At 40.8% G+C, this 17609-nt stretch overlaps 1 protein-coding gene across 1 annotated transcript in view; it reads left to right on the top strand.

Moving 5' to 3' along the window:
* Nucleotides 1-17609, top strand: part of myom3 (myomesin 3) — a 59669-nt gene that overhangs the window by 24693 nt on the left and 17367 nt on the right. Inside the window, exons 9-19 of the mRNA XM_086077891.1 lie at nucleotides 530-661; nucleotides 736-897; nucleotides 4167-4308; nucleotides 5889-6088; nucleotides 7413-7466; nucleotides 9062-9189; nucleotides 11876-12059; nucleotides 12857-13031; nucleotides 13100-13221; nucleotides 14346-14533; nucleotides 16638-16764. Of these exons, the coding sequence (XP_085934017.1) occupies nucleotides 530-661; nucleotides 736-897; nucleotides 4167-4308; nucleotides 5889-6088; nucleotides 7413-7466; nucleotides 9062-9189; nucleotides 11876-12059; nucleotides 12857-13031; nucleotides 13100-13221; nucleotides 14346-14533; nucleotides 16638-16764 (1614 nt within the window). The remainder of the gene's footprint in view (nucleotides 1-529; nucleotides 662-735; nucleotides 898-4166; nucleotides 4309-5888; nucleotides 6089-7412; nucleotides 7467-9061; nucleotides 9190-11875; nucleotides 12060-12856; nucleotides 13032-13099; nucleotides 13222-14345; nucleotides 14534-16637; nucleotides 16765-17609) is intronic.

Raw genomic sequence — 17609 nt, 5'->3', positions numbered from 1 at the left:
GGCTAAAGCCAAGCTGTGGCAGGGTTTTTACTATCTGTACCTGGTTTTGCCACCTCTGAATATGTTCTATGCAGCATTAGTCTTAATACGCCAATATAACATCACGGTTGCTCAGGTCTCAGGTAACAACCAATCACAGCTCAGCTTCAGAAAACAGGTGAGCTGTGATTGGTCGTTGTCTGAGGAACTGTGATGTATATCTTCAGTCGTCAGCAAGTGGCAAAATGGCCGCCCCCTGAGATGGATAAAAACGGATGGATTTTGCTGCTTAAATCATGTTCCACAAATGTGATATTAATCAGAATGTCATGTTTTGAATAGTGAGGGCACATATGACAAATTGTCAAGAAATGTTTAAGGTTGACTTTCCCTTTAAACACACTTAAACTTAACAAAACACTTACACAAGATTTTGAAACCAATGCTGATGTCATCCTGCCGAGCTCTAATCATAATTGACAAATTTAAACTCTACTATGCTCCTTCCATACCACAAGTTGGAAACAATGTTTTCAACTCCTCTTTCCAGCCTCGCAGCAAGCCGGCTTTGCTACCACCTTATCGCCAACCTGGGTGACAGAAGGCGACAGTCTCACCCTGAACTGTTCCTTCACCTCACCTCTGCTGCCCTTCCAGCAGGATGTCACCTGGTTCAGAGATGGTGAGGTCCCGGACTCAGCCGGACCCTTTAGATATCAACCTAAACATCCTTTTTTTTTTTTATCGCCGTTTCAGGTACGCAACTGCTCCAGTCGGGCTCTGTGGACATGAAGGCAACAAACAGCGCAGCCTCGATTACACTAAGCGCTGTGTACAAGGAGCATGAAGGTGTTTACACAGTTCGCCTGAAGACTTGGGACGGAATCCTGGAATCGAGTGCCTATGTCTACGTTGAAGGTGAGGAATGAACAAAAATGTCGTCATGTTAGATAAATAAATTATTCATCAATCTGTTATGTCGGTGAACCAGCTTTGACACCTCTTGGATTGTGTTTGTAGGTATTGTTTGTCTTTTATGCTTGTCTCAAAGATTAAGCCATTCAAGTCTAAGTACACACGGCCCGTACAGTGAAACTGCGAATGGCTCATTAAATCAGTTATGGTTCCTTTGATCGACGGGCGACCAGGGGTCGAAATTCCCCCATAGGAATGAATGGCGGGCGACCAGGGGTCGAAATCCCCCATTGAAATGAATGGCGGGTTAATGCAACAATGTGTCATAAAAGAGAGACAGTAACATCCACGTTTTGAAAAACTGTTGTGACAATTAAAACTGTTTGCAACCTTGAATGAACACTGACGAAGAAATCACCACTCGCCAGCCTTCGCCACTCTTCAGGTGGCGTTAAAGGGATATTCAGTGATCCAACGTGCCATCTAGTGGTCAAAGAACAGCATTAGAAGCATGCAGGAGCACGCACACTACGGTGGCTCAGAGAGACCACATTTCATTTTGTGTGAGCAAACGAGCATCTCGGCGAGCGACGGCAACTTGGCAGCCATTGTGAAATTAGCCGGAGCAGCTAACAAAAGCGGCTAGTCTGAGCCATAGAGGGGAGTGGCTAAAAAGAGAGGCTAGCATGAGGAGCTAGAAAGGGGAAAAAAAGCTAGTCAAATCTTGCGAGCCAAGAAGAAAGTGACAAGCGACGGGCCCGAATCACGGGAGTTAGTGACGACCACCTGCAGGCCCCAGCTGTGGAAGGTTAACACTCGATGCAATACCACCCCGGGCTAACATTCGCAAAGTTGTCCTTAGAGCATCCGTAGCAAGAAGATGGCGGCGAAACATGGCAGCTCTAATAAGGTGGATTATTTTACAAAAAATGTTTATGCAGCGCGATAAAACGTAATTTTTTGCATACTACTTTTTAAAATGAATGAATTATTGGTCCACCACTAGATGGCGCTAGGGATCACTGAATGTCCCTTTAAGTGTGCTACATAACGCGTTTAAGAGTCCCTGGCACAATCGCAGGACGGCAAGCGAGGAGGGAATTATGACATTTGTGTCGGGAACTAAAAGAGCCACTTGAACACGTTTCATAAAAGAAACCACGGGAGCTACAAACCCTTTGGACATCTAAAATGAACATCGATTTTCTTGTCTATTTAAAGAAATAAAAAATCTGCTGCAGACCGCCTTGAGCCCGTTATGTGCCATAAAATCGACACATTATATTCGTAAAATTGACCTACTTAAATTACATAATACAATCAAAAGCAAAGGTTCAGTATTGATCCCAGGGGTTCCTGATGGGGGGGGGGGGTCCATGTATGTAATACGGGGGGGGGGGTCCATGTATGTAATACTGTTAATGTTGTCTATGGTAATACTTGCCAGTGTTTGTCGCAAATCTTGGATCTGTAGAGCTGCGCGAATAGAGTACAAAGCAAAATACCGTAAGTACTATCTGTAGGGTTTATTAGAAGCCCCTAATGCGTTTTATGTGTTATCTATCAATTATTTTTTGACAATGTTATGTTATCTGTGACCATTTGCTGTCGACTGAAGATGACAGCAATGTTACTCAGGGCTCAGGTAACAACCAATTACAGCTCACCTAATTTCTGAAGATGCGCTGTGATTGGTTGTTACCTGAGACCTGAGCAACATCGATGTTATCTTCAGTCGACAGCAAGTGGCAAAATGGCCGCCCCCCTGAGATGGATAAAAACGGCTGCATTTTGGTGATTAACTCATATTCCACTAACACAATATTAACTTATTCACTGCCATTGACGGCTATAGACGTCAAAAATTAATTTGAACTATTTCTATTAGTTTAACATGTTTTCTACTTTTGTTAACGAGTATGAAAAACATTTTTTTTATTGTACATTTAGAACAGATATAAAATTTGTGATTAAATGTGAGTTAACTAGTGAAGTCATGCGATTAATTGCGATTCAAAAATGTAATCGTCTGATGCCCCGAATTTTGAATAATCTTTTAGTCGCGTCAGGCGATTACAATTTTTAATTGTAATTAATCGCATGACTTCAATAGTTAACTCACGATTAATCACACATTTTATATCTGTATTTCTATAAATAAATAACAAATCTAGGTTTTCATACTCTTGTTAACAAAAGTGGAGAAAAATGTTAAACTAATAGAAATAGTTCAAATAAATTTTTGTTAACCAGAGTACCGTATTTAGACTAGAGGGGCTGCATAGAACATATTAACTTTTTTTTGTTATATACATTTTAATTTTTTTATGCAGACATTATTAACAAGTGCTTCTATTTGAGTCAAGTCTGCTTTACAGGGGCAGGCGGCCATATTGCATGAATGCCCGTGCCGTCTCCCGTGAGACCAAATTGCTGTCACATCGCATTAGATCATTCTCAAAACACTCCACACATTTTACCTACCGCGTTGCAATATAAAATTGTGTGTGTACAATTTTTAATCTCTCATAAATTGTTTTGAACTCTCAAAATAGTGTTCTACCATGAGTTTGGTTCTGTTTTAATTTCCTGCCGTCACATTCATTCAGGTGGCAAAGTTGCACCATCAGTCAGGTTTGTTACCTTTTTTTCCCCCCCCCTGAAACTATATATGTATTTTCCCACAGCCTAGCATTTTTGCGAACAAGCCAATCATAGCACCACTCACGTCAGAAGTCTTCTCCTACAGAGAACGTCTCATACCTTTGACAGCATTACCTCGACTGGTGACAAAAGGACAACAGCTCCCAGATCGCGCCTCAAACGCTTAAAATGTGATTGGGTTGCAGTCTCGCTGTCTCCCTTGTTACGAAGCCTGTTCTTTGCGAGAGCTGGAGGTATTAATTAGTCAATCTGAACTGAGTGCCTCCATTCAGCACTCACATTTGCATTACAAATAGAAGTTTCGTGAGACCAAAAACAAACATGGGAGCCAGCGGAAAATCAACGGGAAGATGTGTTGGATAATTTTTATTGTGGGGGGAGGGGGGGAGAAAAATATTATCCCTCCTAGCCTGAAGACAAGGTTTTGGAGCATGTCATTACCATTACTTCAATCCGCTTTGCATAAATGAGGAACGTTGTTATTTTTTTCTCTCCTTCATTCCACCAGCGGTGTTAATATAGTTTGCAACACAACATGGACAACCATTTATATCCTTTTCCTTGCCTCAATCTCGAACACTCAGTTATTATCGTTTACCACAACTCAGATGCGTCGACCATGGTGGTCGGAGGTCCTGCTTCTCCCCTGTTGGTCCAAGTATCCGATATCAACAAGGACTACGTCTTCCTCACTTGGCAGCCGCCCAGCGCTGATGGATCCTCACCTTTAGAGGGCTATTACATCGAGAGGTAAGAAGAGCAAATGTCGCAACCCGTGTGTGGTTCTTTGGCCCGACTGGGCACTGTACACTCTAAAAAGAGAATTGTTGAACCAATTTAAGATTAGAAATTGAATTGTTGACCAACTTAATAAAACCCATTCAAACCCAAAAACGTGTAAATACGTTTTTGTACTTTACTCCCAAAAACGTATTTGTATACGTTTTTATGTTTTTTTTTTAATGCAAGAGCATACAGAAGGCTTTGATGCAGCTTCTCCTCTTAAAGAGGTGGCTTTAAGCAATGGTAGTTATTGCAGAAAATGGCCAGCAGGTGGTAGCAGAGTATAAGAGATCAGCCAGGACTCTTTTTGACAGTGTTTTCAACAGGAATGTGAGTTATGATTAAACTTAGCTATATTCTAATGCTAATTGCTGCAAAACGGAAACAGATACAAAAATACTTTTTGGGAAAAATCTCAACCCAATATCAGGTTTTGAGGCTCCCGGGTAAGGCAAGGCAGTTTTATTTTTTATTTCATGCACAAAGAAAAAGCATTTGTACTTGGGCCTGACTTCACTTTTGTTGGCAATTTATTCCAGTTGTGTGCAGCACAACAGATAGATGCAGCTTCACCATGTTTGCTTTCAAACATTTCCAGGAAGTTGGCTTTAGCCAGTGTCGAAATCAACGTGTTATTCCACTTTAACACTACCCAAGTTGTTTCTATTGTTTTGCTATCCCACATACACGATCTACAAAAGCCAAATCTGGATTTAATTACCATTCCGAGGATATCAATAAAAGATTTATTTAGAATGTATTTCCGGAGAGTCCTTGAGTAACAAGTTAACAAAAGCAAGATTCCAACGCGTGAACCTCATCTTGCTCTCAGGGAAATTGATTTGTGGCTGATAAAAGCGCAGGCAGGGACCGGGCAGCAGCAGGTGTGATCGTTTTCACCAGATGAATGGTACGTGCGATAATTATCAGCCCTTCACAACCTGCGAATATCGGAATCAAAGACTCCTGCAGGAGAAACAGGTGCTGCTCGTACGGTATCGGCGCACCAATCGATCACGTTTGGTCCTGTCTAAAATCCACTCCTTTGCTTTGTCATTTGTCTTTTTAGTGTTTTTTTAGCATTCTGCAAATGCGCTCATTCATCTGCGCAATGATGATGGTACGGTGTATGTTTGTGTTTGATCTCTTTTAATTGGAGTGGTGGATTGAATTCCTGAACATGACTGTTTGCTGGATGTGAGAGGACAACATCGCTCCCCAGTTCCCTAGCAACAGCCTTATCGTTAGTGCAAACTCCGCTCATCTCTCTTTGTTTTCCAGAATGCGGCAATAGATTGTTATTGAAGTTCCCGTATCCGGGCCCCACATTTGTCTTTGGAAATAAGTTTTTAATGTGTTTGGGAGGCCCTTTGTTTGAGCACCGTGGTTATTACGGGTCTTAGCGGGGTGTTTACCGCTTTTGATTTGTTGTGCAGCCTCCTCGCCATTTTGTTATAAAGTGAAACGGTGGAAGTAATGTGCTCGTTTATGTTTGCAGGGAGCCATCAATCTGTCTCCCTGCTTTATTTATTTATTTATTTTTACAGGTGTGACCTCAGTCAGGGCCAGTGGGTGCGCTGCAACGTGCACCCTCAGAAAGCATGCCACTACCCGGTGTTTGGGCTGAAAGAAGGAGCCACGTACCAGTTCAGAGTTCGGGCGGTCAATCAAGCCGGCGTGGGTCGCCCCTCCAAGGCGACGGAGCCCATTCTCACTGAGGACCCCCTGCAACATGACAGGACGATGGGTGAGGGGCCGCCGTTAATTGCCAGCATTTCTCTGGCTTTTGTCTGTGTTGCTGTTCCCAGTGTCAGCATTTTTTTTTTTTTTAATAAAGTGGAAATTTCCTGTATATCTCACTGAGCGACAAGTGCGAATGTTGCTAATATGGGGCGTTAGTCAGGGTTCGTAAAAGGTTTCAAAAGATCTTCGTAGACAGTGACAAATTGTCTGAATATTTATTAGGGCTGTGCCAAAAAATAGATTCTCATAAGAATCACGATTCTCAGATTCGATTTTAAATGTCCCAAAATCGATTTTATTTAAATTATTTTATACTGTCTTCCCCTTTGTTTGTGTATGCCTTTATTGGGAGCGCTGTTCATGTTGTACCCGATCTGGCCACTTAGGGGCAGTGTGGTTCCACGCGGTCTGATACACTGTTAAGTTGTAGCCACATTAGAGAGTAGAAGGAAAAAGCCACGATCAAGTTATTCCAATAAAAGTTGTTTTTTTGCAGCATGGAGACGTTATTTTGAGTGATAAAAGTAGCGCGCTAGTTAGCATTAGCGAGTCAGACTGGAGTAGATCATTAAGATTCCTTGAACATTTATAAATTGAAGCAAAAATCATTGTCAATCAAATCATTTTGAATCAAAAATCGTTTCTGAATCAAATCGCACACCCCAAAATCGGAATCGAATCGAATCGTGAGACATTCAAAGATTCCCACCCCTACTGAATATGTCCGGAATGTCTTTGCGACAAGTACAAATTTTCTGTGGCGACAAGTAAAAACTGTGAACATCTTACAAATCCTGATGAAAACCCTGAATTCGCTCAGCGAGATACCAGCTTTTGTAAAAAAGTAAATGCTGATATTTGTCAAAATGCCAAATATGCCAAATACCTCCGTCTATCCATAGTTTTAATTTTAAAATTATGTCATTTGCCATGAAAGTGTAAAAGCAATACTTCCTTAGTGGTGGTGGTGGACTATGCCAGTCTTCCACTGGGGATTGAACTGTGCACTGAGATGTGCCCCGTGTGTGCGCGTGCCCACGTGTGTGTGTGTGTTTGTCTCTCAATATATAATACAGAGGGCAGATGGGCTGTAGTCCAGTGTTGCGGATCATTAAACACAGATGAAGGATAATACATAAGGCTGACCGCCTTCCGGCCTGCTCTCCATCCATCCATGCTGCTCCCTCTCACCTATTTGCGTCTCTCTTTCTCTAGCTGTCTCGCCAAACCCGCGCCCGCCATTTTGACACAATCATGCTGTTATTATGACCACTAATGTGACTGCATTAGGCCTCTCGTTAACAATCTTTCTCCCGTGCTCCCGTTAGTGGTCAAAGTGCACAGAGGAAGGACCGTCGTCATCACAAAAGATGAACTGGAAGGTGAGTATTATGTGTTATCGTTACAGTGAATGTGCGGTCGAAATGATGCCGTTAAGGAGGTTATTAAAGCAACACGTGGGCTCCCCGTTCCCCCGTTTGCTTGCGGCCTAATGCGTCTTCATATCATTTTGGACAACACGCCGCCGTAATTGATCGTTCCATTTCTCAGAAGTGAAGACAATGAACAGCCCCCGATGGCTTTTTGGTAAATGCACATCATGGCCGCAGGCGCTGTGTTTGTTGTGCAGCTCGTGAGAATGCGTCCGCGCTGTCTTCATCGCCTCCACACGCGCACATGGAGGTGAAAGCATGCATCGAGCGTGTGTTGTGTGCAGCTTCATTCATCACGGGCAAAAATTCTCTTTCAGGGTAATGAAATATTCATAAACTAGAATGGCACTCAGAGGAACAATCCTCATTTGGGCCCAATTGCACACTACTTTGAAATGCCACGTTTGTAAGTAACTGCCTTGCGGAGGAGTATTTGGCTCCACACACGCACATGCACGTGATTTACAATAATATATTACAAGGAAAATTACTTGAAATTTTTCGAGAATATTTTTATATTTTTCAGAGGGATAAATATGTTTTTGGGATCATGGCAATATTTAAAATATAATCTTTTTTGTACCTTTTTGGGAGCAAATTAGCTCGTTTTGGTGATCGTTTTTGTGTTTTTGCAATCAGTAGTCAATGTGAAACAAAGAGCACTGAAAATATAAGGTCTTTTAAGGGAGGTAATAAAATCTCATTTAAAAAAAATCTAAATAGTTTAATTACATACTGTGGATTATCAACACCACACGAAAATCAACTCTCTTAGATACAATTCTATATATCTTTATTTTAATCATAAATCAAACATTTACTGTGGTAGTGTCGTACACATGCTAATTTACATTCTCCATTGTTTATTCATTTTCACATACAGTATATGACTTATGTGATAGTAAGCATAGCTTAACGGAACAGAGATCGACTTTGCGTCGTTTACTTGAAAGCGCAATGCAGTGCAGTTATGCACACACACACACCGATACCAAAAACATCCGCTCTTCTGTTTTTGCGGTATGCGAGATAAGACTGACATCTGTGTCCTTTTACTTGGCAAACGCGGCGACTCTCCGCCTCCACCGTATCGGTTTCTTTCTACTCCGATGCGCACTGACCGCGGTGCTGCCGCATCATCGCAGAGAACTGCGGGGACGGAGGCGCTCAGACTGCTGATTTTTACAACTAAATGTATGCGCTTTTTATGAGTCAGAAGAGTTTGCAGCATCCTGTGCTCTGTTCAAATACATCATACAATGCACAAAATGTATTGGTGCAGACAGAAGCAGTGTTTGGGGTTTTTTTAAGTGAAAAGAAACTGTTGCTCAACCATAGCAAATCTCATGGCGCACCACCAAACAAAAAAAAAAAATAATAATAATAATCTGAATATGACAGAATGTACCATTTCACCTGTGTAAAATACAAATTGGAAGATGACGCATTTATTTCCTTTTGGTGGGGCACTATCCCCCATGCCCCTAATATTAAGCTCTTCTTCTCCTCCAACTGCTCTTTTTCATCTTCTCCTCGCGCCACAGGTCAGGTCCGAATTACACTCCCGCCCACCAACGTCCACGCCTGCGAGCTGAGTGACACGTACGTGGTGCTGAGCTGGACCGAGCCAGAACCCCGTGGGAAGGAGCCGCTCACCTACTATGTGGAGCAGGTCAGCGTTATTGTCTTTCTAAAGACTGGAATCTGGATTTTGAATACAACTCCTTTTATTGGGTCTCGTAGATGTACCTTATAATGTAGTTGGTCAATGTGTGCACATTAGTAATCCTTCCGCATATCATCGCTGCTATGTGAAAATTTATTATTATTTAATTTATTTAAAAAATGTGAAAAACATTTATGTCCATTTTTTTTTTATTTGATTTTTTTTAATTTCTAGGTTTTGGGGATGACATTTAATGCAGACACCCCCCCCCCCCAAAAAAAAAGACAATTAATTAATTAATTCATAAATAAAAATGTAACACTTATGTCCATTTTTGTAAGTTTTTTTTTTTATTGTATTTTTATTTTTTTTTACGTTATCTGGATGAAACTTAATGCAGGGATCCCCAAAACATAAAAATGTATAATAAAATTTTAAAAAAAATAGAAGAAAAAGAAAAAAGAAATGACAAACACATGTCCATTTTTGTATTTTTTATTTATTTTATTTTTATAAAAAAAATTATTTTTATGTTTTGGGGATGAAACTGAATGCAGACATCCCAAAAACGTGTTTAAAGAAAAAAAGTGAAAAACACTTATGTCCATTTTTGTCTTTTTTTTTTTTTTTTTTTTTACATTTTTATGTTTTTGGGGATGAAACTGTAAAACTGTAAAAAGTATAAAAAAAAAAAAAATGGGGGGGAAAATGGACACAAGTATTTTTCACATCGCAGCAACAATATGCTGAACTCGAGGATCAATGTTGTTTCATCGTCGCACGTTTGTTGATTCTGGGCCGCCCGGCGCTGGAACATGTGTCAAATTTAAAGTACAGGCTCCCAACTGCAGCTCTAATCTAACGAGACAGGTGCAAGTGAACACACACAAACAGACACAGACAGGCATGCACATCTGTGATTTCAAGGTTGGGTGCAGTTTAAGGTCAGCGCTCCCATCACGTCCTCACGCGGCAGGGGGAAAAATCTCACCACATTTTATTCTTTTATCCCGGAGAATGATCAAAAGTTCAAACTGATGTTCAAATAAGATGAATCCCTCCACCTTGCGGGCGCTCGCCTTTTCTTTTCGGCAATAAAGGCCCCCCAGGTTCTGCAATATCAAGCCCAGACGCCCCAACATTTTCCAGCTCTATCAGGAACGTGCCGCAGGAAATATAATTTTTTATTGGACTGTTATTCGTTACCGGGGTAATAAAACTGTCAGAGCTGTCAAAGGCATATGTGAAATGCAAAAGTTTGCTACTTGACGTCCACTTATTTAATGAAAATATATCTCTCGCCCTTGAGCGAGCTCTGTATAATCGTTGGTGCCTTTGACAATCTTTTCTGGTTTGCGTTCCACTTCTGGCAAAGTGTGTTGGAAAGTCAAATAATGCTTAAACAGGAAAGGCTGGGTTTTTGTAACAAAATGTGACATTAATGCTAAAACTGGGCTTACCATGGATGATTTTAACTGTTTAACTTTAGAGGTAATCATCAAAGGTAACAGTTTAAGCACTCCCGCTCTAGTAGAAATGCTTATTGAACTAGACAACGTGCAATTTCTGGGGATGCTGAAAAGCTGAATGCTATTAGCTGAATGCTAAGATTTGAATGCCTGTGCTTCTGAAGTAAATTGAAAGATAAATTGCTAAAGTACTCAAATGTTTAACGTTAAATTGGGCGAATACTCTAAGTAATGTGGAATCAGACGATATATACCCCGGGAGGCGTGAATTTTTGAAGCAAGTTGAAATTTGAACAATGTAAATCGGAAGTATGGACTGATTTTTCAAGACCCTCAGAATATTGTGTTCTATTGCTATAAAAACATGGAACCTACCAAAATAAAGATTAGAGTCTCTTATTTTATCAGGAAAAAAAGTATATTTGTATCTGTTTCCGTTTTGCAGCAATTAGCATTAGAATATAGCTAAGTTTCATCATTATTCACATTCCTGTTGAAAACACTGGGGAAAACGAGCTTGTTGATCTCTTATACTGTGCTGCCACCGGCTGGCCATTTTTTTTAATAACTACCATTGTTTTAAGCCACCTCTTTATGTCAGAAACTGCATCAAAGCCTTCTGTATGCTCTTGCATAAAAAAAAAGAAGAAAAAAAAAAAGAAGTATAAATACGTTTTTGGGAGTGAAGGACAAAGCATTAAAAAACGTATTTACACGTTTTGGGGTTTGAATGAGTTAAAAAGTAACTGAATCTGAACAAAAGATGAAGGTAGTCTCGTGCATAATAAATTATGCACACAGCAGTGCATATTTCATCACTTTCTTTTCTCAGGGGGAATCATGCAGTAACCACTGCAATGTTGTAGTATTACAGCTTTTTTTTTTTAAGTGCAAATCTGAGTACAGATGTGCCATACATGCTGCATCCCCGGTTATTTTGCATTTACTTCCTTGCATCTGCACTCAGCCCTTTGAATCTTGAGTCCATTGAAGTTTTTCAAACTACCAACAGGTGACAGTCTTTATGCCTGCCAGCGCGTGAAGTGCTCCGCTGTAGATAACGACACAATTACCAGTGAGTGATGGTACTCTCTTGGAAAGGAGTTATCATACTTTGGCAGCTCACTCGTCTGCACATTGAATCCTCCGGCGCATTGCGGTGACCGTACAGAGATGGAGGCTCTTTGGAAATAGTCTGACTCGTGTTTTGGGCTCGGTTTTAGTCGCAAGACGAGGGGAACAGCTGGGAAATGGCCAGTCTGGACGCCGTGGTCAACTCTCCCAGGCTTCCCGTCTTTGACCTGGTCAAGGGAACGCGGTACCAGTTCAGAGTGCGTGCTGTCAACAAGTACGGTGTCAGTGAGCCGTCAGAGCCGAGCGGCCCCATCTGCTTGGGAAAACCACAAAGTAAGGACCGTATGTCTGTGAGCGTGTGCGTGCACGACTGTGTGTACAGAGTAATCACTATTTGTTGAAAAAAGCCTTAGCTACCAACCAACCGACTGACGGGCTAAATGACTGACCAACCAACCAAATGAGCAAATGAGCGACCAACCTACTGAGCAATTAACCAAACGACTGCCCAAGCCAATCAAAGCAACGAACTGACTAGTGGACCAACTGCCCAAATGACCAACCAATGAGCATACTAACTAAATAATAACCAACTTGAACCTATCAGTGTTTTGGACTTTCCCAATGTGGGACTCCACGGTCTTAACTGGTTTCAACTGGAAAGGGTGCCATAGAAAAATCACAGCAATATAACGGCCTACATTAGGTCACTTACCTAATTATTTATGCCAATATGTGTATAATTCACCAACCAACTGATGGGCCAAGGAGCCGTCCGACGGACCAAATAACTGACCACCCAACTAAATGAGCAAAACAATAATAAGTCAACATAAATCATAATTTCTGAATGGGCCCCGGGCCACTTTTTACAGGAAGAGTTGGGCCCCAAGGTAACAAACGGCATAAACAATCAACCAACTCACCGACTGACCAAACGACCAACGAACCAACCATCAAAAAAAAAGAAGACAGACCATCAAAGTAGCAACTGTGTCTGTACAATGGCAGTATGGTCACCAACCAATCAGCCCACTAATTGCCCAACCAATCCACCAGCTGACTGACTGACTAAATGATCAACCAACCAACCAACCTAACAGCTGATGCATATTTGTGTTTTTTCATAGGCGTCCCCGCTCCACCTTCCTCCATCTTGGTCTTCCGAGACACAGACACCTCAGTGTCGCTTCAGTGGCAAGAGCCCAAAGACAAAGAGGACGTCCTGGGATATTACCTGTACTGCAGTAAAACCGGTGAACGGGACTGGAAGGTCGTCAACAACAAACCCGTTACCAACCCCAGGTGGCGTAGAAAACTTTACACCCCGCACACATATTTATTGTATTGATTCTTCTTTTTATCTTCTTCAGGTTTACAGTCCACGGCCTCCAGACTCGTAAGGAATACGTGTTCAGGTTGAAGTCAGTGAGTCGAGCGGGAAACAGCGACTACTCAGAGGAGTCTCGCCCCATCCTGGTCAAAGCCGCCATTCGTAAGTGCAACACGGATCTATTCTTGCTAGAAAAACAAATATTTATCTACGTTAAGGCGCTTTCACTGATTTTGAAGTTGGCCGTGGTGTAAAACTGCCAATATAAAACAATCAACTGATGGATGGATCAGGACCAAAGGACCAACCATCCAACCCTCAGTCAATCAATTAACTGACCAACAACAACCAACCGACCAAATGACATAGCAAATAACCTAGCAACCAAACAATTAATGGACTGCCCAACTGTTCAACTGATTGATGAACCAATTAATCAACCAGTAAACAAACCTATAGACTGACCCAAAAGACACCAAACAATTGACTCTCAAACCAATCAAATGACTGTTGGACCGATCAATCAACCAACCGACTGATGGAAAATCCAACTATACAATCAACTAATGAACCAGCCAACTGTTTGACTGACCAACCAAACAAACAACTGACCAACTAAACAGTGGAGCAACCAACTAGAGCTGTCAAAATTAGTAATCGATTAGCAAATTAATTGACAACTATTTTAATAATTGACTAATCGTTTGAGACATTTTTTTTAAATCTAAAAAAATTCTCTGATTTCAGTGTATCAACAATAATTGTACACTGATTTCTGATCCCCTTTTTTTTTAATCACTATACGAATACAAAATAAACACCAATCAGGAGTTAATAAACAGTAATCAGGGGGGGGGGGATTTTTTTGTAATACTTTTTAATGCAAAATTTAAATGAATCCGATTAGTCGATTAATCGATTGAAAAATCGATAGGTTAATTGATTCTAAAAAATATTCTACAGTGACAGCACTACAAACAACCGATGGATGGACGAAACAAAGAGTACCCAACGTTGTGTATCAACTCAAGTTAAAAAGATGCTTGCGTGTCAGCTATCATGATAAACTGTTTCTTAACAGAGACAGTTAGAGAGCCACTGGGCCTTTCTTGTGGCTCAGTGTCAGATAACGTGACTCATTTTCTTGCTATTCGCTCCTTTCGTCTCCGCATGTGGACGATTTGCCTTGAACTTGAATATAGCCTTATTTGAATGTCGATTGTACGTCTTACGAGCTGTGGCTTCGCTGCAGTGATTTCCCGTCATCTTTATTTCGTCTACCCCAGGCGTCCCCTCGGCCCCTTCGGCCATCGCTTTGCTGATGTGCACGGGCTCAGAGATGGTTTTGGGCTGGAGGAGGCCTCGCTGTGACGGCGGCAACCCCGTGAGGGGGTACTACCTGGACAAGCGGGAGGCGGGCACCGAAACGTGGCGGGAGGTCAACGGGAAGGCGCTCAGAGAGAGGCGGGCCACGGTCAGTAAATTCACGAACCTCCTTGATGCTTTTTTTTTTTTATAGCCTCCCTTGTGTTGTTTCACTTTGAATGAGAGTTTTACGGAAAGACATTTTTACACAAATTACACGAATCTCTATTATTTCTCCAGTTAGCCTCAAAGTAATGACAATATTGGCTTAAGCATCTCAAGCAGATTACATGTGCTCCCTAAGTCTTTTTGATTATTTGAATGTTTTCATCCAGCTCAGGGGGCGGCCATTTTGCCACTTGCTGTTGGCTCAAAATGACATCACAATTGCTCAATGGTCAGGTAATGGCCAATCACAGCTCAGCTTGCAAGCCTCACATGACCAAACTCAGACCAAACAGGTGATTGGTCGTTACTTGAGCCCTGAGCAACTGTGATGTCATTTTCAGTTGAGACAAAATGGCCGCCCCATGAGATGGATAAAAACGGCTGGATTTTGCCACTTAATTCATATTCCACAAATGCAATATTAGACTAATGGGGAAGTTGGAACTTTAAAGAAAGGGTTTTAATTTGGTGATTGTGAAGTGCTGCTTCCAAGAGTTAAAATTGAAATGTCTTTATGGGTAAAAAAAATTCTTACTACATTGTGAGCTCTGCTCCCACAAGTGCTGTAGAAGCCACTCTAGTCATTTAAAGTCTGGCCACGGTCGTCATAGAAACGACAGCTGGACTTGTCATTGGCCCAGCAGTATATACGGTGGGGTATGCAGTCGCTCATTTGCATGAGACAGTGGCTGAAATCTGTGAGACAAGAAATAAGGAGTGTAGTAATACTGTGTGTGACCAAAACTGCCAAAATTTAAAATAAATAAATGAATGAATAAAAGTGCAAATAAAAACAGATATAAAAATCTAATTAAAAAATTAAACACAAAAAATAAATATAAATGGTAATATAAACAACTATATATATATATATATCAAGATAAATGTCTAAATAAATACAAGAATAAATATATAAATAAAATCGCTCTGCTCTGACATTTATTTATTTCATGCTGCAGACGCTCTGTCAGGTCGAAATGTTATTCAAATGAGTGGGCGGTCCTAAGTGTGTCTAGGGTTGGGCTCCGCCGTTGGAAACTGCCTTTCAATAGTCGAGTGAGCGGGTCGGCGAACAAGGAAGTCTCTGGAGAGCAGAGCGTTTTTATTTATTGATTGATATTTAATTATATTTATATATTTATTTTTGCATTTATTTCCGCATTTATTTTTATATTTATTTTTTTAATCTGTTTTTAATTTTTGTATTTATTTTTACCTTTTTACGGTTACACACACATATATATATATAAATAATTAGATTTTTTATATCTGTTTTTATTTGCACTTTTATTTATTCATTCATTTATTTATTTTTAATTTTGCCAGTTTTGGTCCTCCATATGAGTGAGCTTCTGACAAAATACTCTGAGTATTCTGACAAACTCATGACACAGACCTGTTTTTCTGAAACTGCAAGCAAGGTGAGAACAAATTGGAACACGTGTCCCGGTAAAGGATTGTACCTAAACATAATTTATTGATCAGGGCAGAGGCTGATTAGACAGAGGAATGAAAAGTGAGTCAAAGCATCAAACGCTACTTCTTTGCCCAAGTGGATTTCGAGCGTACTTTGAATTCTAAAATGTGAAGTCAATTTCAAAAGTGAAAATGGTCTTTTCTTCTTCTTTTTTGGGATTCCGCCGCACCTCCGAGTGCATCGCTTAGCCTCGGTAAGGCGAGAGCGTCTCACCGAGGCGATAAGAGTCTTAAAGTCTAAGTGGCTGCGAATAGTAAGATCAATGTGCAGATCAATAAGGCTGAATCCCTTCTCTTCCCAAAGCAAAAGTGTCTAGGGTGGTCTCAAGAGAAATCGCTGGCAGCAGCACTAATGCCTTCTCAAATGCCTGCCGGAGTCTGGAGAAAGGCTCCTGTGCGACCCAGGAGCAATAAATCCAAACAAACGTGGCGGGGAAGAGACAGCCGCAATGCCAAGTCCAGCTCATTTGTGCTTTATTCAGCATTTTTCACACTGGCCACTTCACTGGACTCATTATTTGGCTGTTGTTAGTTACCTTATTGGGTCTTTGTTTTGTCTTTTGAAATAGGTTTCAAACCTGACCAGCGGGCTTTGGTACCAGTTCCGCGTGTTTGCTGCCAACATGGTTGGTGTGGGGAAGTCATCGGAGGCCAGCGAGGCTTTTCTGTGTGAAGAGTGGACCATGCCGGAACCTGGTACGTTCCAAAACTGGGGGGAAATGATGGGGGGAATTACAATCCATTGCTCATTAACCTCTAATTTGTTCATATTTTTTCGCAAGGGAAATAATGGTAATTATTCCAAAACATTTTTTAAATAGGGCTCTGCAATATGGCTTTAAAAATAAAGTCTTTGGATTTATTTTTAGCAGAAATATTGCTTATAGAAAAATTCAATGACAATGACATTAATTCAAAATAAGTTCTGCTTTTGGTTTGGAGTTGCTTGATTTCTCCTTATACTAAACAAGCTTTGACACCATTTTTTCTCGCGAGTTTTTTTTCCCACCAGAATGAATCCATTTCCATTGAAATAATAGGAAAACCCCATTCTTTACGGATAATGTGAAAATACACATTGCGCGTTTTGGACACAAAGTGTATGAATGTGCTTCACAAAACAACATTTAGAGGAAAAATAATTTAAGATATTTAAAAACTGAAGAAATTAAGACGTTTAAAAGCAAAGTATATAAATAAAAAGTTAATGCAAGAATATGATTTTGGATGGATGGATGAATGAATAATAGATGGATGTGTGGATGGATGGATGGATTGACAGGTGGATGGATGGATGGATGGATGGATGAATAGATAATAGATGGATGGATGCTTGATGATTGACAGGTGGATGGATGGATTTTGGAAATTCTCTAAAAGACCTTAACCATAGGTATGAGGGGGGAAAAAAACGTTTTTAACTTGGATTTAAAAGCATTTACACTTGGGACTAACCATTTCTGTTGACGTCTTGTTTCATTTGCATGCAGCATAACAGCTAAATGCTGATGCACCATGTTTGCTCTGAACTTATTGACCCT

Source organism: Leptonotus elevatus, chromosome 6 (assembly GCF_054856555.1).
Source record: "Leptonotus elevatus isolate MCC_2025b chromosome 6, RoL_Lele_1.0, whole genome shotgun sequence".
Classification (NCBI taxonomy): Eukaryota; Metazoa; Chordata; class Actinopteri; order Syngnathiformes; family Syngnathidae; genus Leptonotus; species Leptonotus elevatus.
Note: the sequence above shows the minus strand (reverse complement) of the source record. Positions and strands in the feature narration are given on the sequence as shown.